Raw genomic sequence first — 23,076 nt, 5'->3', positions numbered from 1 at the left:
TAACAAATAATTATGAAATTCAGTCGATTCGATTTCATAAATAGTACAACAGACGGGTTGTCATGTATCTGTACTAAAATAACAACTCACTTGTATACATCGACTTCTTTTTTTTTATTTCTGGTGACATTTGGTAACTTCATTTCAGCTGTGTGTCTTTTTTCTTTTCCAATTTTTTCGCATCGAATTTAATTTATTTTCTGTTCAAAAAGGTTAGTCAAAACAATGCCAAAATGGATATTTCCAATCAAAGTTTGAGAAAAAATCAAAGTTTTTCCGTTCAATCACGTAGAAATGTGAAAAAATATTGTTTGTTCAATTTTAGAAAGTTTTCACCTAACCTCAATGCATTGAGTAAAATAGTGAAATTCTTTCTTTTTTGTAATTTATTGCACAAGCAAAAACTGTTATCGAATACTCAACCAATAAAATAGTCTAATCGAACGGATGAAACTCTATTTATCGTTAATTGCATTTATATGATGAGATACTAACAATTTATTGATTTGTTGTTTGCAGGTCATTTCTGAACAACGTTGCCAGTGAAAAGTTTTTTAAGCCAATTGCCAGACACACACACACACACATCGGCCTTCGGGCCACACATTTTTCAGCACCGTTTTTTTAGTTGATTTATTTTTCGTTTCCGTTCGATATCAAAATTGTGATTAAATTTTGAAACGGTCCCTTCGATTGCCCGAATTTTAATTTATTTTACAAATTCTGTTGATCATCATCCGTGATTGTCGTGACACAACGGGCAATATCATAGATATCATAGAACCAACTGCCACACTTGATACAACATTCAATATGGCAAATTTTAACAATAACGATCGCAACAAAGGTGGTTATTTCGATCAATACGTGAATTTTGATCAGTTTCTCATGCAACACAACATCAACAATTGGTCACCGTTGCGTGGCCAACAACAACAACAACAATCTAGCCATGGATTCCAAAGTCCCAGCTCATACAATAGCAACACATCGTTTCATCAGCAAAACAATTTGAATACCCCATTCCATTTTCAACCTCACACCGAATCACCTACCGGCGGTGGATTTCGGCCGCCTTTAGATTGGTTACAAAGTTCAAATTTAACAGCGACCGCATCCGAATTCGTACCACAAACGTCACACCACAGTACGATGCCCAGTTCAACGTTACTTGCGACGGCCAGCGAATTTGTGCCACGCACACAACCCATTTTTGATAAATCTCCCACAAGCGAAAGCAAGCAATCGAACACTGTCTCATGTGATATGGATAAAAATGACAGGATAGCAGCTAAGGTTACTACAACAACTGATGAAAACGCATCAAAAACTGATTCCGTGATAGAAGCTTTAAGTAATACACACATTTCCGATGGCAATAAAGGTACGTCGAAACCGTTGAACAGTAGCGGTGGAGCCATTAAAAAGGTCCGCAGTCAGGATTATCGCAACGATTCAAGAGATCGACATTCAAACGGTGAGTTGATGTGAGATATTTCGATAAGTCATACTAAACATGCTTAATTTTCAATAGGCAACCTATATACCAGTAAACGTCAGGAACGATACGATGATTATCGTCGACGTAAAAACGAAAATTCACGTCAAAATAGTGGCCGAGCCACGAAATACGACAGCAATCGGAACTACAGGGGAAAAAATGAGAATTACGAAGAGGATTCGATTCGCCATAAAGAAGATTCACCCACGAATCACAAAAAACGGAATCGCTACAACAATAAAGGCAGCAACAATCATTTGAACGAGAAACCGAGCAATGGTAATAGTACGACGAACGGTGAGGTAGACAATGGCTCCAAATCCAATACAAACAAAAAGAACGAAAAGTTTGAACCGAAAGATCGCAAACGACACGATGGGAAACCGAATCGGAATGGTGTTAAAATTGATTCGGTGAATTGTTCGCAGCGTGAAAAATTGAGTCGAGAAATCGATGCTGGTCGACTCGAATGTTTGGTATGCTATGATATGATCAAGCCATTCAGTTCAGTATGGTCTTGTTTGAATTGCTATCATATAATGCACTTGAACTGCATCATGAAATGGGCAGAGTCTTCCAAATCTGAAGAAGGATGGCGATGCTGCGCGTGCCAGAACATCACCAAGTCTTTACCTCGCGAATATTTCTGCTTCTGTGGCAAAGTGAAAAATCCACAGTACAATCGGAATGATATGGCCCATAGCTGTGGCGATGTTTGCGGTCGAGCCGAAAACTGTTCGCACCCATGCACACAGCTATGTCACCCTGGTCCATGTCCACTGTGTCAGGTGAGTTTGTGCTGGATGAAGTGCTCCATTTCCTACATTATTTCTCGTGATAAACTTCTTATTCTAAAATCCCTGTCAATTATATCCTATTTCAATTTATATTTTTTGTTTTTTTTTTCTTCGTATTTTTCACGTACAAAAAGGTGATGGTAACGCGTAAATGTTGCTGTGGTAAAACATCAAAAATGTACCAATGCAATCAAAAGGTGGAATTCAAGTGTGATCAACAATGCGGAAAAGATCTGAATTGTTCGGTACACAAATGTGAAAAGTCATGTCACGCAGGCAACTGCGACGATTGTGCGGAAGAGATTGAGCAGACTTGCTATTGTAAGGGTGAAAAGCGTACGGTTCCATGCACAAAAGAGAATAAAGAATCTCTGAACTATTCGTGTGGCCAAGTATGTGACAAGCAGCTAAAATGCAACAATCACAAGTGCAAAGAGTTGTGTCATGCCGGCGAGTGTAATGATTGCGAGCTACTGCCAGATGTTGTTAAAACGTGCCCATGCGGAAAATCCCAAATTGATAAGGAGCAACGAACCAGTTGTATGGATCCAATCCCATTGTGCACATCCACTTGCAAAAAACGATTGACTTGCGGTCAGCCCAATAATCCGCACACATGCATTAGCAAATGCCATTTTGGTCCATGTCCACCATGCAATAAACAAACGGCAGTGAAATGTCGATGCGGCCATATGGATCAAATGATCAAATGTGCACAGCTGTCCACCAGAGCCGATGATGCTCGGTGCAAGAAAAAATGCACCAAGAAACGAAATTGCGGCAAACATAAATGCAATACCGAATGCTGCATTGGTATGTTTGAGGCTTAGTGAAGTCATGATTATTTCCACTAGATAATCAACTTTTTTTCTTTGTTCATCTATTTGTTCGTTTTGTTTTTCAAACTGAATTATTCGTTTTGTTCCAGATATCGATCATGAATGCCCAATGAAATGCACGTACACGTTATCCTGCGGCAAACATAAGTGTGAATCAACTTGTCATAAGGGTCGCTGTTTGCCCTGCTATCGAAGCTCATTCGATGAATTATACTGTGAATGTGGTGCAAATGTTATTTACCCACCGGTTCCATGTGGTACTAAACGACCGGCTTGCGATAAACCCTGCTCGCGACAACACGCATGTGATCATGAAATCACACATAACTGTAAGAAACATTTTTCCGTACATTTTTCCATCGTTTGAGATCTTTCAAATCTGGAATTGGCCAATGAAAATGCGAAATTGATCCATTTCTTTTCCACCCATTAGGTCATTCAGCACAAAGTTGCCCACCGTGCATGGCCTTTACAAAGAAATTTTGCCACGGTCGTCATGAACAACGAAACATAATCCCATGTAGCCAAAAGGATTTCAGCTGCGGTCTCCCATGCAACAAACCATTGAAATGTGGTCGCCACAAATGCATTAAAATCTGTCATGCTGGCTCATGCGAAACAGACACTGATGTTTGCAAACAAAACTGCACCAAGCAACGTGTGATGTGTCCACACGCCTGCAATGCACCATGTCACTTGAACACACCGTGCCCAGACACTGCCTGCCGTGAGAACATCGAAGTCTCCTGCCAATGTGGTCTTCGCAAGCAACCCCGCACATGTCATGAATTCTCATCGGATTTCCGTAAAATTGCTACCGCACAGCTGGCATCTAGCATGGTACAAATGCAAAATGGTGGAACCATTGAACTGAGCGATGTTTTGGGACCGATCAAAATGACCAATAACAAAACGTTGGAATGCAACGAAGATTGTCGTATGGCTGAACGAAATCGACGTTTAGCAATCGGTTTACAAATTAGGAATCCCGATCTGCCATCGAAACTGCAACCCAAATACTCGGAATTCGTTCGTGTTTGGGCGAAAAAAGATCCAAAATTGGTTACAATGATTCATGATGAGCTCACCAAACTGGTGAAACTAGCAAAAGAAAGCAAACAAAAGTCTCGAAGCTACTCATTTCCAACGATGAATCGCGAAAAACGTCAACTCGTCCATGAGATGTGCGAAATGTTTGGTGTCGAAAGCAAGGTAATGGACAATTCTTCGCGAATCGAATAAGAAATAGATTTCTAATATTTTTTGTTTCTTTGAGCAGGCATATGATGCAGAACCCAATCGCAATGTAGTTGCGAGTGCAACACGTGTCACATCATGGTTACCGGCAATGAGCGTGATGGAAACGGTCGAACGAGAAAATGGACAGCGTCGTGTACCAGTGCCCAACATGAATGCATGGGGAATCAAACGCTAGACCATACATTCAAAATAAAATGCACGAAAAACAGAGAACAATTCATTTCATCCTTCAAAATTTCAACATTTATCAAATTATGTAAATTTTTAACATAAAATAAAACCACTTTTCAAAGGAAAACGAAATGAAATCAAAAAACCATAGCGATTTGCATCTCTTCTTTGTTATTTTTTCTCTCTTTTTTTTCTGTTCCCATCATTAACCAGTTCCAATTCGAATATTGCGTACGGTCATGGTCTGTATCGGAATTTGTTGTATGCACCAGAGAGCTGTCACTTTACGCGCCAAATATTATTCAGCGCAGTAACACACAGACACTTACGGCATGAAATGCAGCCAACTTCACGCATATTTGGCATTCAATGATGTGAATTTGACATTTCTGTACGAACACTCAATGTTTCAAAGTGACTAAAACATAAATACACAAAAGGTTCGGATTTCATTCGTGGACAAACAAAATTTGATAAAGAAAATCGAATAGACCATTGATGGATTTTAAGGATAAGCATTGTTCGTTGTGTTGCATTTGTGTAGTGTTGTGGATGAATTTGTGAAACAGTGACGACTTGGACCATTGAGTGTGACGAAGGAAGAGCAACTTGTGCAAAAAGTACTCGAAATGGCAGAGGAGATGTTTAAACTGATTCTGGCCGAAACACCGGACAACTTTCGAAAATGGTTTTTGGAACTGTTCCAGGTAAGTGGTGTAGTTAGTTTTTGATTTCACAATCCAGTGACAGCATTTGCTTTCAATGCTGAAGCGATTAAATTGAAGCTTGCAAAATATTTTTGTAAGCGAATTTGCGGAAAAAATCAGAAAATTTTAATTTATTCATATTTTACATCATTTTCACCATATTTCTCAACGAATTACAAATAATAATTTGCAAAAATGGACCTTGTCCGATTTGCAAAAAAAAATTCTGAGTTTCAGCCACCATTCATTTGCAATGGTCAACCAAAAAATGTATTCAAATTGTGTTTATACATTGATTGTTCGACGAAAAACATATGATGCAGTTAATTGAAATGTCAAAACAACGAAACGAAAAAAAAAAACACTTCAACAAAAATAAAAATCAAACCGACGAATCAGGAATTTACATCGAGCAATACTAAAAACAAACCATAACCCAAACCGTGGAGGATACAGTGTTTCATTATACACATCATTTATCGTGTATACTCTATTCAGCACATGTTGAATTTAGTCAGCGCGCAAAGAGACAGCTGTCTTGTGGAACAAGCGAGCTGGTTCGTCGTGTATATGTGCAATGTGCACATACAAAGAGCCGACAACTGTCACCGCTCACTCTTTGCGCCTCTGGCGCATTTTGAAGTTTGCTAGCTTTGACGAAGAGCACATGTCTATCTCTTTTGTCATTTGCTTCTTCGCCGCCAACAACGATCGATACAATGAGAAAAATGCTCTCTTGTTGTCGATACACAACTTGCAACACCGAAGAAGCCGCTCGGTATTGTTGGTTTTAATGTCGTGTAATACACGATTTTATGCTGGTTGGTATGTTGTATGCAATGGCATGTGCTGTGTGGTTGTATTGGTACGGATATCATATGTGAGCACAGAGACTCAAAGCGCGAAACGTTCGTATTTATTCTTCTTTTCATATACCGCATATATACGTTTCAGTGAGGTTTGATGCGTATGTATGTTCCAAACGCCGATTTCCATGCGAGTATTTGTTAGCTTGGTCGTTCACATACAATAGACCTCCATGACTTCAAAACGAATGAAAGAAAGAAACGAACGAAAGAAAAATAAAGCACATCACGCTCGCGTTCAAGTCAAATAATGCTGGTGCTGTCTATGCGAAAAAAACATGATTCAAACCAAACTACATTGAAATCAGTACCAGCTGTACCATAATTCATATACGGCACTGTTGCGCTGGTATTTGTTGTCGCTTTTTTCTTCGTCTCACTCGATGTGTGTGTGTACGTGTTTCCAAAAGGAATACGACAACGACGAAGATGATGACGAAAAGGAAGAGAAGAAACAACGCGCGTCTTGTTGGCTTCTAGTTAATTTTGTATTGGTGTGGCTATACGGCGAATTTGTTCGTTCGTGCATGCCAGAACTCACTATGTATATGTCTTTGCTTATACTACATATTCAACGACACAACATTCTGTTGCTCGCTTGTATGTCTCTGTCTTTGTGTGAGCCACTGGATGTGTGTGTACGATGGTATTTGTGACGGCGCGCAATACCGTGTGTACGTATAATAATAAAAACGTATTTTGACTAGTTGTTGTCGACCGCCATAGTGGCTTTATTGCTTGTAAGGAACTCGCATCGAAAACCCGCACATTTCTTTACATAAATTGTGTTGTTTTGTTTAAACAAATAAAACGAACGACGCTATCTGCGTATGTGTTGGCATATGATTTGAAGCACAGAAGAGCGCGTACACACACACACACACACTAACACCGCATACAACAAAAAATTATTATATTAATATACACAATAACGATCGCATAAGCCATAACAGAGCAGCACAGAGACGGAATTTCGGTTGAAGTCTCTCACTAGCAAACCATACCACATCATTTCTGGTAGTGCATTCGTAAGTCGAACTCACTGCACAAAAGTGAGACATAAGAAATTTGATTATTCAACCTCACTTCGGCAATAAAGAGAAAAATCAACGGACAATTCTTCCGTATTGTCTCGACAAAGAAGCGAAGAAGTAGAAAAAAACGAGAAAAAAAGTTCAAGCGTTTCAGCAACACACGAACACTCTATAACACCGAGTCAACAGATTAATATTACACCAACGGAAATTAAAAGTGTCGAATCGTGTTCATATTTTCAGTTGAATCATTCGAGTTGCCGCATGCACTCTCTCTCGAGAAAAAAACCGAACAAATTTCGCCGCAGCATTCGGACCGTTGTCAAATTTATTTTAATTTATTAATTTTAAAGACACTGTTTCGTTTATTTTTGTTATAATTTTAATGTTTTTTTTCTGTTTGTTTTAACCGTGTTTTATTTAACTGTTTGTTTGAATTGTTTGTAAAATAAGGCAAACACATTTGAAGAAGTTTCATTTTTTTTTTCTGAAAGAAAAAGCAAGGAAAATATCAAAGTGTGCATCAGTTTTGAGTTTTTGACTACGTTAGTTTCAAACGAATATAATTTATTCGGTGGTTAGAAGAGATTCAAATCCATGTGTATAACCATATGTTTGCAAATTTTGTTGTGAGTGTATCAAATATTTCGGCGTCATAAAAGAAATTTCACGTCAGAAGAAACGTTTTTCAAAAAAAATCGACTGATCCGTCTGTGTGTCAACCAACACGAATTGATTGTGAATAAAAACCTAGGCTATCGATTCAAAATCGCCAGCTGTTGTTCAATTTCGTCTCGAATTACTCAAGTGGAATGATCTACGGATTTCGTAAGGAACAAGGAAATATAGCGTTTGTAAACAAAATTCACCGAGTTTGCATCGAACAGAAAAAATAAAACGCATTCACAAAATCTACGAAGAGAACCCAACATCGACCGATATTAAAATAAAAAAGAGTTAAAAACAACAACGAAATAAAGTAAGTGTGCGATACGTGAATAATCATATGCTGGAGATTGCGCAGATCGTAACTGCTCTCGATTTTGTTGTTTTTGGTTTATCAATGTAAAACGCAAAGAGAAACAGCTAAAATTGCGACTCGAAATAACAACGTGCCACGCCAATAGTCCATATGAATATTCAAACAACAACAACAACAACAAAGAATTAACGGATATTTGATCAATTTAAATTTTTTGCGGAATAAAAAGTGAAAGTCTTTCAACTGTCGCGCGCGACCACATTTTTGAGTTGAACAAACGTCGATCGTAAAAAAAACAGATTTTGATTTTTTTCCTGCAACTATCGAACGGCGGCTTTTATTCTACACAGCCCGAAAAAAATTGAATTCACTGTGACAACAACAACCACATCACATCGGAAATCAATTAGCACAACAGCAGTTATACGGATTTGTTTGTCATTCGATCGCATTCGGCAGCAACAAGACAAGTTGTTTCCGTTCATTAAACCAACTATACACCAAATTCTGGTAAGTAGAACCCTTTTTATATGTATATATTCCTTTTTTTACATATAAATTGAATTTGCCGCTTGCCCTGTTAAGCGTGTGTGTTTTCTTGTGTCAATTCGACATCAAGCCGTTCTTTCAGCCGTTGTAATCAATGAGTGTGAGAGAAATACAAAAATCAAATGGAACGAAACCGTTTTGTTTCTTTTTTTCTCTTCTGTTGTTGTGGGCCACGGCAAAAATCGACATTGCCTAAAGTCATACGACTTTTCGATTTTTATCATGTTTACATTATTACCGTCTGTATAAACAAAAGTATCGCATTCACTGAAATTGCGTATCAAAAAATTTTCCATCCCCGTCGTGTTTTGTCGTCATCGTTCTGTGTGTGTGTTTCACTTTGTCACGTTCTCATACACACAGTTAGTGCATTTGAACACAAAACAAACGTCGACTAGCAACAACAGCACAAAACATAGAACGCTTCGCATCGTAATGGATAAATTTGGAAATTAGTTTTTGTGTAATTTTTCGTCATTTGCTGGAGAAGATTCGTGAATACTGATTTCGATCTACTTCATTGAGATGCATGCATGTGTCATATATATATTCTTTTTTCTGTTCAGGATTTCCGTCAGTCAGTCGTCGTCGACGACGACAACGAAGACGACGAAACCATAAAATGTTTGTCGAAAATACCCAGAAAATATACGTAACGTTAAATATATACGATCGAAAAGGAAATGAACACTTTGTACACACAAGCGAGAAGATGTGAAATGAGTTATGTGTATGTATATAGTTGGTTTTATGCATGAAAAGGCAAGATAGGATGGTTGAAACTATTCTAGATGCCATAAATTGAAGGAAAGGAACAAAAGTATAGAATAACAAAACGTTTTGCCGCACACTCAGGTCTTGCTTGAGGTTCGACTTGGTTCGGATCGACGCTCTGTGCAACGCACTCTGTCTCGTTTGCTCTCTCGCTATTGTAGTATGTGCTCTCATCAAAGAGAGAGAGAGAGAGAGAGAAGTGCACAGAGAAACTTACCAGAACGATGGCGACAATCGGCACAAAGTGAATTTTTGCTCTTTCGCATCACACACTCGTGTGTAGGTATGTGTGTGTGTTGGTGCATTTGACTGCAGAGCAGCAGTAATAGCAACAGCAGAAACAGATCATAAAATTTCAGTAACGGCAGAAAAAGAGACGCAAAAATGCAAAAAGGAAATACCTAGAGAAAGAGTGAGAGAGAATCGCTTTATGTTGTTCAACGCTGCACCGCACACACAAACCATATGCATACGCATCAATTGAATCGTCCGTACTGCTTTCATGCTATTGCATTCTTGATGATCTATCATTACTTTTTCCTTTAAATCCTACATTTGTCTATATTTCATTTTCTATTCAAGAAAGTAGAAAAATAAACAGCAACGACAACAACTAAAACCGACACATCTTTGCCTTTAACATAGAAATGTACGCCGCAATGATGATATGAATCAGTTTCAATGTATTTTTGTGTATGTATAGCATACTGTTTGTGTTTCCCTACTAAACGCTCCTTGCTATGCCGTATACGATGTGTTTGTTGCTGTACACCTATCGAATTATCCATATTTCATTTGGCTCACACATTTAAATGGACGAATAGATAGGATCGTAATTTTGACATTTCACGATGCACAACTCCATCAAAACCAAGTCGAACATTCCATAAACAAATATTATAATAATAAAACCCCAGACGTTTTTCGGAGAAACAAAAAACACACGCACACAACAAGCGAATCAAGAAATCGATTCAAAATGTTGTTTTTTTTCTCTTCTCGTCGGTTCATTTTTTCTTTGGTTAGATTTCAATTTCATTGGGCTCATTTCATCATCCATCGTCGTCGTCGTCGTCGTTGTCGTCAATATCGCATTTGATCAGGGTCATCGGCATTTTGTCAATGCTTTTATCGACGACAACGACGAATGTTTAACTTCTTTTTTTTCTGCTGTCATTTTTGGTTGGCTGCGAGCCGAAGGCAACGACATAATCATATAAAAGGAATTCTGAGAAATATTTCGTCTGCTGAGCAAAAAATATATGCAAAACGATGCATAAATGATTTGCAGCTGATGTTGTTACGTTTGATCTGATTGGCCCCCTTGATTCTGTGTCTGATTTTCATGTAAATATCAAAATTAATTATAAATGTTTATGATAATTTGATGAACCGCGATTGGCAGCTTGTTTCAGCAAAAATTCAATCCAAAATCAATTTCATAAAAAAATTACAACAAAATCAACGATAATTTGATAATAATGATTTACCTAAACGTTTACAAACTCCGCCGTAAAATCGATGGAATCATTTCAAGTACTGATGTGAATCTGCTGCATATTTTTTTCATGCTGTGTGACACAACACCGGCAACATGTCCCAATGTGTTCTGCCAATTGAAGATCAATAATCGTGTAATACGTTTCAAAAGAATAAAAACAATAAACGAACATTACATGAACCGATTAAATTGTATGTACCACAAACGACTATGGGATTTCGATATATTCGCTGTTGCTGCTGTCGTGCTGTGCGTATGTGTATATGCATTTTGACTGATAATGTTTTTATTTTATTTTATTACTATGGCATGTTTCGTTGAGTTTTCAAATGAAAACGAGCCCCATGAGCGAGTGAGTGTTCTGAAAGCTGCTTTCGCTTCGATTGGTAAACACACGTAGAGTGAACATATATAAACGTATTCGTATGAAATTATACGAAACAACAACGTATGCATGTAATGAAACCGTTCTATGGAAAGGAAATATCATGTAGAAACACTTATGCGAAGTACACACAACAATTTTTTTTCTAAAATCTGTAGCGAAAACAACAGTGAACGCGAAACGCAAACGATGCAAAGAGAGCGAGAGAAAAAACGACAAGAAATGAAACGGAACAAACAAATGAGCGAATGTGAATGAAATACATAGAGAAATGAATAATAATGATGAAATAGCATTATGGATACTGTAATAACAATTTCGACAATGATCGCTTTGGATATGACGCGATTTTTTTTTTGCTCTGCTTCTGCTGTGTGTTGCTCTCTTTCGCGAATGAATTGTCATGTTACGTGCTCTCTTACGGTTCACGATGTTATTACACCCTATTACATATTATTTCAGCGTATGGCAGCTAAAGAGTCTTTAAGACGGTCGATTTTTTTTTTCGTTGAATTTGTCGAAAGTGTGAGGTGTGTGCTTACACATTCGCTTGCTCGCTCTTATTTGATGAGTATGTGACTCAATCTCAAGTTGGTTCTCAACACATGAGCAATCCATGCCGAATGTGGAAAACAAACCAAGAACAAGAAGATATATTGTGGCCATTAACTTTTTGTTTCGTTGCTGGTTTGTTATGTGTTGATCGTTCTTTGGTTGAACGAAAGAAAAACATCGAAAGTTCAACGATAGATCGTTATTTGTTGAATTATGCGCGCACTCGCGAGTGATGGTCTACTGCTGGCTTTTCTCTTTTTCTCATCCATTTTACTTCTATAGTCGCGCGTTAAAAGTTGTGGCGCGACTCATTTGCTGCTAAAATTGTATTTTCAGTTCATTTCCATTTTTTTTCTCTTCTGGTGCCGCTTCTTCTTTTATTCTTTTCTTCAGTTCATTCCTTTCAACAGTCAACCATCCGCGTGGATTTACGCCATGATCCATGGAGAAGGTGGTGTGCGGAAGATTAAAGTTTATGTAGTTTATACGCTGATGTTGTGTGTGAGTGAGTGCTCGCCCGCCCGCGTTTATGTGTGTATGTGCGAAATTACACATTATCTCGATTCGCCGAGCTGTACGTGTGTGAACGAACGAGCCACTCTCTCCACATGTATTCATGCATCGCGTCGTTCCATCCAAACGTATTATTCATTCACAGACACAGACGCGATAATTTTCAAGGCCTTCGGTTAGTTAGTCACCGACTCCATCGCACTCACATGCATAAAAACGCACATAGAAAATTGTATTTAAAGGAAAGAGCAACAGAAAAAGAAACGAACGAACAAAGAACCGAGAACGGAATGAAGGCATAAAACTTCTGGTTTCAATTTTATTTCTCTCTTCGCAGCCCATTGCGGCTTTTGTTCTCTCTTCAGTTCTTTCTTTATTCTTGAGCTTGATTTTTGTTGCTATCGTTGCTGCTGTTGCTGTATGAGTTACATTTTAATTCTCTTCTTCCATCCATTTTTCGCTTGTACGCGATCATTTGGCCCTCTGTACAATCGATTCGCTGGGTGAAAAGTGTGGTAATTTTTATCATACCTTAAAAACCGACACATAAAAAACTACAGCAGCAACAACAACAACCAAAAAAATGAACTAAATGAACAATTAGTCATCGCAATTTCATCTTTCCGTGTAGCAACACACACGGGAAACGCACAAAACACCATTAAAACAACACACGAGCGACACATGAAACCACGCAATATACATTAGAATCGCGTCATGGAGTGACTCTTGTTTGATTTAATAGACTCTGTCGCCGCTTCTACTCGTGTAACCTTTGCCGTGATTCCCAGAAATTGTACAAGCTATTTCGGTGTACTGAATCACAATTCGGAACAAAAAACGAAAGAAAACACAACATTTCAGAAAGGAAGAAACAACAACGAAAAAAAAGAATAACCAGCTCGAATTTTGTGGTCGTTACTTTTTTTGGTCAACGCACCACGTTTTCGTATATTCACGCTTTTTGCATGCGTGTTCATTGACTCAGACACCGTGTGCATGTGTGTGTGTGTGTGTTCTTCACAAGCACCAAATTTTCCATACAATTTACAGAAATTTGCGACAGAAACCATGTGTTCGCGCGTTCAGGCTTGAGGCACAGAATACCGAAAAAAAGAGCAACGAAACAAAAGTTGGTGCTGGCACACAACAGAAAGTAGCCGGTGTAGATATTCATCCAATGAAATATTCAACGAGCGGCATATCATGGTATTAATTTTTTTTCTCTGGTTTGTGATGTGAAGCGTTCATCGCGCGTCAACATGACTTGCGCATGTTTCGAGAAAGATGGGATATTGAACTTGTGTTAAGTGAACCTTTAATTTTCTCGAAATTCGAAATTATAATTGCTTTGTTGACGCAAACTTCCATTTAATTCCTTTGTTTCGTCCGCTGGCGTTGTCGTCGTTGACGTTAAATGCGAGCAGGAAAGTGAGCGAGATGGAGAGAAAGAATGCGTGTGTCGATGTAGTTGTGTGTATGAGTCGTCACAGTGTTATTGACCATCAACGTTGGTAGCATTCGTTCGTTCGTTCTTGTGCTTTTTTATCCATCTTTTTTGAAATACTACGCAAAAAGTCACATTATTGTTTAGCCAAAAAAAAAAATAATAATTTCGTAACCGCTTTACATCATACACTAATCAAGCTTTTATTAATTGAGCTGAAAAAAATAGAGCGATGGCAACAGCACGACGAAAGAGAAAAACAACAACATCGACTAATAACACCGAAAATTACATGGAAACAAATAGATTCTTAATTCAAGAAATTAAAAGCAAACACCATCGACCAACTTTTTTTTTCGGGTAGAACAATGAAAACGAATATTAAGTAGCATGAATCCATTCTTTGAAGAAAAAACCATTTTGCGTTCATCGCACCAAGCGGATTAGAACGATTAATTTTAGAATGGACGCGAAAAAAACAGCAACAAGAAGAAGAAGAAGAAGAAGAAGAAGAAGGAGAACCGAACGAATAATGCTGATATTCTTTTTCCCATTGTGTGTGGACAACATTTACTTCGCAACAGAATTAAACGAAGCAATTTTAAAATCCAGCATTCGGTTTTTTTTTAGGTACATCCTGCTATAATCTATCTACAAGAAAAACATGCACTAAGCGAACGCTCGTTCAAGGAATGTGAACCATACAAATATGTTTTTTGTGCATTTTATGTTTCAAACTCTTTTTGCTGTGTATGTGTGTGTTTCATTCTCTGTTCTTACTGTATTACAGGCAGCCTTTTGCTATTTCTTTTTTTTTCATTTCGAGTCCGTTTGCGCTCACTTTTACCATACATAACACAGTGTTTTTTTTTTGAACAAAAAAACCCTTTTGCTAGCGGCTCACACTACCACCATTACAGGGCACACAGAGAGAGAGAGCATGCCTTTTACTGTTCGTTTTCCTTTAGTTTCGCATTGAATCTAGTAAACGACCCTTTTGGCTCATTAGATATACCAATGTCTACGGTGCTGCTACTACTGCTGCTGTTTTTTTCGCTTCTCTCTCTCTCTCTCTCTCTGAGTTGATTTCCTCAAAATCGACATTGTTCACCTTTGAATCATAAAAATCCATTTGAATGCATTTCAGAATAAATTTCGCTCGAATCGTTTTGCTCTAGTGCCTTCTATTAACGATTTTTAATTCGGATCGAGAGCGATTTTCTTCTGAATTTGCCTCTATAATCTACATCAAAATGGTATATAAAGCGAGCGAGCCCTTTAAATTCGCTTCGAAAATAGCCGAGGTTGTGTTTGTGTATATGTTTCTGTTCTGTGTGCGCACACAGCATACCGAGATAATAAAGTCTCAATATCGTGTTTGAATTCACGACGAACAGTACAATGCACTGTGATTCGAACAATGAATGACCGGTTTTGCATACACAAAACGGGCTAGCATTTAGTGGAAAAATATTTCCAGCGAGTTCAGTTTCTTCTCTGTTCTGTGTGTGTGTTTTTTTTTGTTTATTTCTTTGCTTGTCTCTAGTTTTGTTTCTATTGGCCATGCTCCTTTCCATGTTTTTTAACACGATGGATGGCCGGACAACAATAACAACAATGGCACGGAAAGCAAAAGATCGTGGAATGAATTTGTGGCGTTCGTATGCCTTTAACGCTAGAAGAAACTATTTTCGACCATATCTTGTTTGGTAAAATCTGAAGAGAGAGAGAGAGATAGAGAGAGAGAGAGAGAGAGAAAAATGCGTAGAAAGCATTATTATCAGGTCTTATTGAATGGCCGTGCACATAATTCTCTCTATCCCTGTGACGCTCGCTTCGTACCGCAAACTCCAGAGACTATTGCCATTGTTGGAATACAGCAACAACAGAATCGAATGAAAAATAAAGAGCGTGGTGTGTGTGTGTGTGCCGAGAGCACAAAAGGCGATATTTAGTATGGGACATGCCCATGCCCATACCAATGCCCAAGCAAATGCCATACGGCAAAGCACAGTCGTATGCAAAATCGAATAAGTCCGGAGATTTAATTTATTTGTTTGCTTTATATGCACGCTTTAGCGAGTTCGTTGTGTTGTTGTATGTCTGCTGCTGCTGCCACTGTTGCCGTGTCGTTGTCGCTGCTGTTGCATTTCAGACTGCTCGCTCTTAAAATTTATTTGCTTTAAATCGTTTCGTTACATTTTGTCTGTGTACATTCTGACTCTATTTATTGCCATTTTCGTAGTCGTTTATGCGTTAATGTGCAGATGCATTGTGGAAAAATCTCTCTCCATACGGTTTTTTTCTGTATGCAAAACACAGACATACATGCAACGCCAACGACAATTTTAGTTCAGAACATTTGGAACTTATGGATAGAACCCTTGTATACAATCAAGCAGAGCGAAGAAGAACGAAACCAAAATGAAACACTAAATGTGAATGAAGAAGACGACGGATAAAAAAAATGAAATTAAGAGTAGCATATTTCGCTTTGTCGTTGCACTGCACAATGTGTTTGCGTTTTGCCGTGAGCATCGAACTGAAGAGAGAAATGCGTGCGAGCGAGCGAGCCAGCAAGAGACACAAAGTACAAGATTAAAACTTTCTGTACACATTAGTGATGCAAACGATGATTATGATTATAACTGGTGTGTGTATACATATATATGTACGATTACGTGCTGCCGATTCTGTCATTTGGTCCAGCGTCAGAAACTTTCTTCTTCTTCGATTCAGAATGTAATTGTACTCTGAGCGTCCTTCTCTCACTCACACACACTGTAAACATCACTCTCACTCCACGTTCTACCGCCCCGGATCCGATTACGACTCCGTCCCCGGCCCCATCGGGAAGTCAGCATATGGTCGGTTACAGTGAATAATCACCGACACCGAACGAACAACACAAGCACTGAGTGCAGCTTCATTAAGAGACTTTATTTTCGTGTGCAGTGCGAAAACCGTTCGTTGTTGGCATTTAATTCGGCATAAATGACATGAAATGCGTTCGTTGTATCAGGGATAATTTTTTATGACGCTACGCTAATAAGTTTATATACGAACATGCTTCGATGTAATCTCCATTTTTCGAAGTGATGCCAAAAAAAGTACGCACATCGAAACGAAGCAAAGCGAACAGAGAACAGAAGCGAGTTGAACAGAATAAAACAGAAGTGAGTAGAGCTGAGCTGAGCGAAATGAGTTTTCAGATTTCACGACATTTCTATATGATCTTTTTATGATATCAGTGCTATCCTTTTCGCCCTATCTCCGATTTCTTTCGTTTCATTTTTCGGAGTGTGTGTGAGTTCTTTTACAAGTTTTTTTTTCTGTTTTTTTTTCATTCAGCTGTTGTTCATCATCTGTTTAACGTATTTAAGGTTTCATTTCGTTAACGGCAAACGACCCTTCATTTCTGTGTCTCTCATTTGAACGCGTATTGTGTATGGATTTAGTAATGTCAGATACACGAAACGCAATGGCAATCATGAGTTCTTTTCTCTCTCTCTCTCTCTCTCTCTCTCTTTCTCTCTTTTCGTCGCCTCTTGTTCAGGTCCAATTTACTGCAATGCATTTGTATTGTGCGTGCCTGTGTTTGTGAGCCTGTTCATTTGCTGTACTGGTTTTTTGTTCGGTATCATTTGTGCACCGCTCATGTTTACATAGCATGAAGCTATGCTGTATTTGGTTCTGGCTTAGAAACAAGGGTGATCAAGTAAATGCGCTGTGCTATCGAAAAAGGTTGTTTTTTTTCCTTTCGTTTCCCTTTCGTCACCAACGAGATACCCTTCGAACGCAACGCGTATTTGTGCGAATGAGTACGAGTAATCATCATAAAACCATTTTGCAGCGGAAATGCTGCTCGCACACGGGTGTGAGAGAGAACCAGCGAGAGACTGTATATCAAAACGGAATTTATTCCATAAATGCACGTACATAATAAGTACCGTCAAATGCTATTTATAATGAATGCGTGTGTACCTAAACACGAACGCAACGACTAACGTCTATTTAGGGGTGATGATGACAACCGAGCGCCGTCCTCAACTTAACTATGCACAGCAAAAGCAAAGTAAAGGAAACAAAAAGTTTCCAGCTCGACATTTCTCTCCCTTTTTGCTTTGCTTTTCATTTAAATAGAAAAATAAAATTGATGAGGAATAATGGGAGACGTACCGAAGTGGAAGGCACATGAGTAGCAGCAGGAGCAATGTCATATAGTGGTTAGCTGAGAGTGAAAGAAAGAAAGGCAAATAACGGTATTATGGTAATAATTTATTTTATTTGGGGCTCTCCTGTTCAATTCAAGCACGCAAATACAGGAATCGCATCGAATCGTTTCGAAAATGCCGATTACATAGTTAGCAAAGTTGTTTTATGCCTTCGTCGTCTTCGTCGTCCTCTTCATCGTAGTCGTCATCGTACTATTCGTCGTCTACGTCGTCATCAACCCTCCTTAATGGTGTATAAAATAACATTTTGCTGGAGTCATCGCTCCCAACACAATTCGATGCTGGCTCATTTCGGTCATAAAATTAAAATATAAGCAGATCAACGATGGTCATAAATGGTCGGAAAGTGTGTGCGCAAAAGTATTGATGGTGTTTGCATTTGAAATTGTCACTTGGCAAAACAATGAACATAAGCACAGCACAGTAAAATGGACGAAGACAAAAAAATATTGAAAATGCTGTTTGCTCCGTTTTCTTTATGGTTTATACTCATTTTATGTAAACTTACCGTTTGCTGGGCGACCGCGTCACATTTTCTTATCGGGCACGATGCTTTCCCATTTCAAACCTATTAATGTTGTCACCGAACCGTTTTTGGAGTGGCTTCCACTTCTTTTGGGATCGCCTTCACATAAAAAAACCGATTTCGATTTTTAAAAAAACGATATTTTCTATCACAATTTTTTTCGGTACCTTCATAATTCATGCTAAAAGCTATTTATCTCATGTGTAATCACACTCTAAACACGCATTATGAGCGTACCATAACAACGAAAAATGTGTAAAATATTCCATTCGTTATTTTTTTTCCACGAAATATGTCTCTTTGTTTGTTTGACTGACCATCAATGGAGTAGCACAACATGGGTGTTTTTCGTTGAATTAAAATTGTACTTCAAAGAATTCGCCCCATCACAAACTCATATGTCTTTGTCACATACCTTTTTTTCCTATGTACACCGTTGTTTGGTTGCTATCACCCCCATCGACCGAAATGCGATCGAAACATATATGGAAAATGTTCTGTATCCGCATGCAATGTGCATATTTGTGGATTATCATACACGACAATGACATGCCATAAGAATGAAACCAAGGATTTTGTTTACTGGACGTCATCTTGCAAGAAAAAGTTCAAGTTATGTGTACAAACATTGAGATTGATACAAAAAAAGAAGGTGAATATGGAAACAGAATCGCATTAGATAAAAAAGAAAACCCAACGAAAATATTTCAATGTTAAACGCATATTGTTGCTGTTCCATTTGCAAAGATATTGCTTTCATGTGAAGTGTGTGTTTTCTTCTTCTTCATTTCGCTTTGTGTCATGCATGTGAAAATAGCTCAAAATAACATTCGACTGATATGATATAAATGTTTGTTTGTTTGGTTCGCTGTTTGTGCCCAAACCACACAACAACAAATACAAACAAAAAACACGACGGACACACAGAGACGAAGAGTCAGCGAAAGAAAAAAAAACGAGAATGAGAACAATAAAAAGCGAATCGCTGGCTTTTCTACAAAATAAATATTGAATGTGCATTTGCTTTATCGTGCGAGCTCGTTCATAACAATGTGAATTGTGTAGTACGTGAGTATACGCGAGCCCTAAACGCAATATTTGATAAATATAATCTTATCGGAATGGTGAATTATTTTTTTCAGTGTATACAAATCAACGATATAAATTAAATTCACTTTTACATCGCCTATGTTTATTTCGTGTGTGATTTTTTTTTCTCTCGTTTATTTGTGTATACCGATTGTTTGATGTATGCATATTGCTTTTTTTATGTTGTTGTTGCTATGATTCTTTTTGCAAACTATGCCATCGCCTTTTGTTAGTTTAGTCTGATTGCTTTTGGTTGAATGCTGGTGGTGATGGTGGTGATGGTGGTGGTGTTGAGATGCTGTGCTTGCCAGACGATTAGTTTATTGTCATTGGAAAGTATTTCTATGGCTTTTATGCTCTTGTCGGCGGGCCGCATTCTCGTACAATGACATATCATTTCTGTTGTCGCTTTGACAAACGCATTTCTTATCCAACGAAATCACGTTTTCTACGTCGCAATCCGAGCAGTTTTGGGGCACACAAAACATTCGAAAATCATTTTCTCTCCGACACCCGACTATATTTCAGTCTGAAGTACCAAATTTACAGCACCATTCAAAATGTATACAATATATACACACACACACACAAGCGTTGCTACACATCTCGGCAATCATCTAGACGTCGGAAGGTTAAGTCGTCTTCAATTTCAATTTTATCCAATTCATTGAATTTTTTTTTATCGCCACATTGATTTCAGCGTGCAACAAATGCCGTCGTTTGCCTTTAATTCATTCCAAAATGCCGATTATTTCGATTGTCTTTGTTTTGTTATTATCGCTTTTTTGTGTCGTCCGCACTTTTTTTTGCTTGTTCGTTTTTTTCTCGTCTATACTACCGTACCACATGGTCAAATCATTCAAGTGAAAGCACAGACCGTCTATCAGGTGGTTATGTTAAGCGATTTCCATTTGAAGCAACAATAACAAACACACACTCACGAGTAGTAGCGCGCAAACCGAATGTTCATTAAAATTTTATGCGATGTAGCAAAAGACCGAAAATTAACATTGACACAAACATACAATCGAAATTGTTGAAATGAATAGTTTCAACACGAATGCCATTGATCGGTTAGTCTATATTATGTGTACAATAACGGCCACCGATATGTGAGACAGTGTTTATTTGCAAATTTTTGCGTGTCTGTTATGTGCGGCATTCGGAGGCATTTCACCGGAATATGCAATAAATGGAAGAAATCACGACGGGGTTCTATATTTCACATTCGCTCACTCGTTCACTCTTTCATACTTCTTCTCTGTCTCATTCTCGCACTCACTCACTCGCTCGTTCAAGGATAAAAGGTTCACCGAAACACCGTTTCGATTCGATTCAATTTGGAATATCGATACGGCCAAAAAGTGTTGCTGTCTTGTGAAATGGGGCACAAATGATTTGTCAAACAATTTACGGGTATTTGACGCTTTTGGCCGCGTGAAATATCGGTCTGTTCAAGAGAGAGAACTCAACGAAGCGATCTCAACCTCTTGAATCGCAGCTCTGTGTATGGTTTCGGAAATCGTTGACATATTTATATCGTCAATTTCATTTTATCAAAAATCCGAGCGAACAATTTGTTCATCATCGAGTGCATTCATCTAAAACATGCCGATAAATCGGGTATTTTGCGCAACAACAAAAAACCGTTCGGTTCACCTTCTTCAATAAATATAGACGAGTTCTCATCGTCACCGCTCCAACGCGCACGTGCATGATAACAAAAAAAAGTACCTCTCGCTGATTCATTGATCCACAAAGTATCAGCGAGTATCGGACGAATTCAACAACCAAATTGGATTGATTAAACCAATTATTTTCGGATTTAATAAAGACATTTTGATTGGATGCCGCCGATGCCATCGTCGTTGTTGTCGCTGCTGCTACTTTGGCATCGCAATTTAACAAGTTTATTTTTCATTCCGAAAAGAAACGAAGATAGAGACAGATTGAAGATGGTAAAAATATCGGATTTCAAGTGTTTGGAGAGTCTTAAACTTTGGAAACTCACGCAAAACTACGGTTTCAAGAAAAACGACAGAAAAAAAAGTTCACGAACTTGAACCGTGCCCGAAATGAGAGCAGGCATAGAGCGGCAGAGAGAAAAAAAATAATCACCTTAAATTTATTTATGCTGGTATGGTGTCCGACAGGCAGACGTGATACACAAGTATCACGAAAGAGCGGAAAAAGCAAACACACACACACGCCGTAGATCGAAATGCGAGACTTTTCATTTCATCTGTGACAAGGTGGATCTTATCACAAAACGGTAGACATTCCATTTTTGTAAGCGCCTCTCAATTCAAAGTATGAGCATAACCACTTTTTTCTTGTGTCCATTTACATTCAAAGTTACATTCATCGTCGTCATCGTCATCGCCGTCGTCGTAATCAATGATGAGAAAATATGTTTTTTCTTCGCTCTCGCTTCGCTTCGATATTTCAATGTCACCGACCGGCCCGATAAAAGGTTTATGGCAATACGATTGAATGCTAATTTTTTTTCTCGGTTCGAGGCATACATTCGTTTTGTATGTCATACATAATCTCATTTGTATTCATTCTGCCGAAAACGATAAGCGCAATATTTCGCATTTCGAATGCGTATTTGCAAAATAATTCCGCGCGTTCGCTCTTTTGATGCGAAAATTTCGCACGAATATGTGTGCCATCTTCGTTAGTTGATGTGTGTATTCAATCTCATAATGCTATTAATGTTAATTGAGTTGGATCGCGCTAATTGAAGCTTAATATCGGTTAATCAAAAGTGGGAAAGGAATAAAAAGATTTTGTCATTTGCGCGATACAAATGGACCAAAGTCACACTGTAACGACCTCATTTATTGTCAACGTGTTCGGCGTCGACAAGCTCCAATAGAGCCAATAGATTGGCGTTCTTGTCAAAAGGTTAGCTACCTTCGAATACATCGGCAGCGTCAAGCAAAAGAAAAAGCAAAAACAAAGCAAAGTTCAACAAGCAATCAAACCGGTTTTCAAATGTTACGTTTAACACTTTTTAGTATGTATTTCGTTTGAATTGATTGTTGTTCTTTTTTTTTGGCGTTGATTTTTGTTCGAAATTTTTCTTAATTATGGCTTCTCATAATCAATTTCAGCTATTCATAATTTTGGCCTCACATTGACATTCGCAAATTGTTAAATTCCGTTTTACGGATTTTCGTAACGATTTATTTTTTTTCTCTCTGCGTCTTCTTCTTCTTCTTCTTCTTCTTCTACTGTTCGATAACATTTAATCGATGCAACACCACATGTTGTAAATCACCTTTCAATGGCAAATGTAGCGTCATGTGAGATGTGCTATTTCTCAAGACAGACATATGC

The 23,076-nt window shown here is 38.2% G+C and overlaps 3 protein-coding genes across 4 annotated transcripts in view; all 3 read left to right on the top strand.

Annotated features, from left to right (window-relative positions):
• Positions 1-47: 47 nt before the first annotated feature.
• LOC129564925 (protein shuttle craft) lies at positions 48-4,730 on the top strand. Its single transcript, XM_055439175.1, has 7 exons — positions 48-212; positions 520-1,477; positions 1,535-2,289; positions 2,433-3,111; positions 3,227-3,466; positions 3,571-4,349; positions 4,417-4,730. Exons 2-7 carry the CDS (start codon positions 814-816, stop codon positions 4,570-4,572), a joined length of 3,273 nt encoding a protein of 1,090 aa, XP_055295150.1. The 5' UTR covers positions 48-212; positions 520-813; the 3' UTR covers positions 4,573-4,730.
• Positions 4,731-4,902: 172 nt separating this feature from the next.
• Positions 4,903-23,076, top strand: part of LOC129564894 (protein disks lost) — a 211,863-nt gene continuing 193,689 nt past the window's right edge. Inside the window, exon 1 of the mRNA XM_055439145.1 lies at positions 4,903-5,275. Within this exon, the coding sequence (XP_055295120.1) occupies positions 5,198-5,275 (78 nt within the window). The 5' untranslated portion in view covers positions 4,903-5,197. The remainder of the gene's footprint in view (positions 5,276-23,076) is intronic.
• The window catches only part of LOC129564895 (brain tumor protein), a 95,867-nt gene continuing 77,775 nt past the window's right edge, over positions 4,985-23,076 (top strand). The window contains exon 1 of one of the 2 annotated variants that reach the window (XR_008687553.1): positions 4,985-8,667. The gene's annotated coding sequence lies outside the window, so the exon portion shown is untranslated. The remainder of the gene's footprint in view (positions 8,668-23,076) is intronic. The other variant, XM_055439146.1, reaches the window with a different exon arrangement.

This window comes from Sitodiplosis mosellana, unplaced genomic scaffold, assembly GCF_009176505.1.
Source record: "Sitodiplosis mosellana isolate CC-2019 unplaced genomic scaffold, AAFC_SMos_1.0 Smas_scaffold_2, whole genome shotgun sequence".
In the NCBI taxonomy this organism is placed as follows: domain Eukaryota; kingdom Metazoa; phylum Arthropoda; class Insecta; order Diptera; family Cecidomyiidae; genus Sitodiplosis; species Sitodiplosis mosellana.
This window is presented reverse-complemented; position numbering and strand designations above follow the sequence as displayed.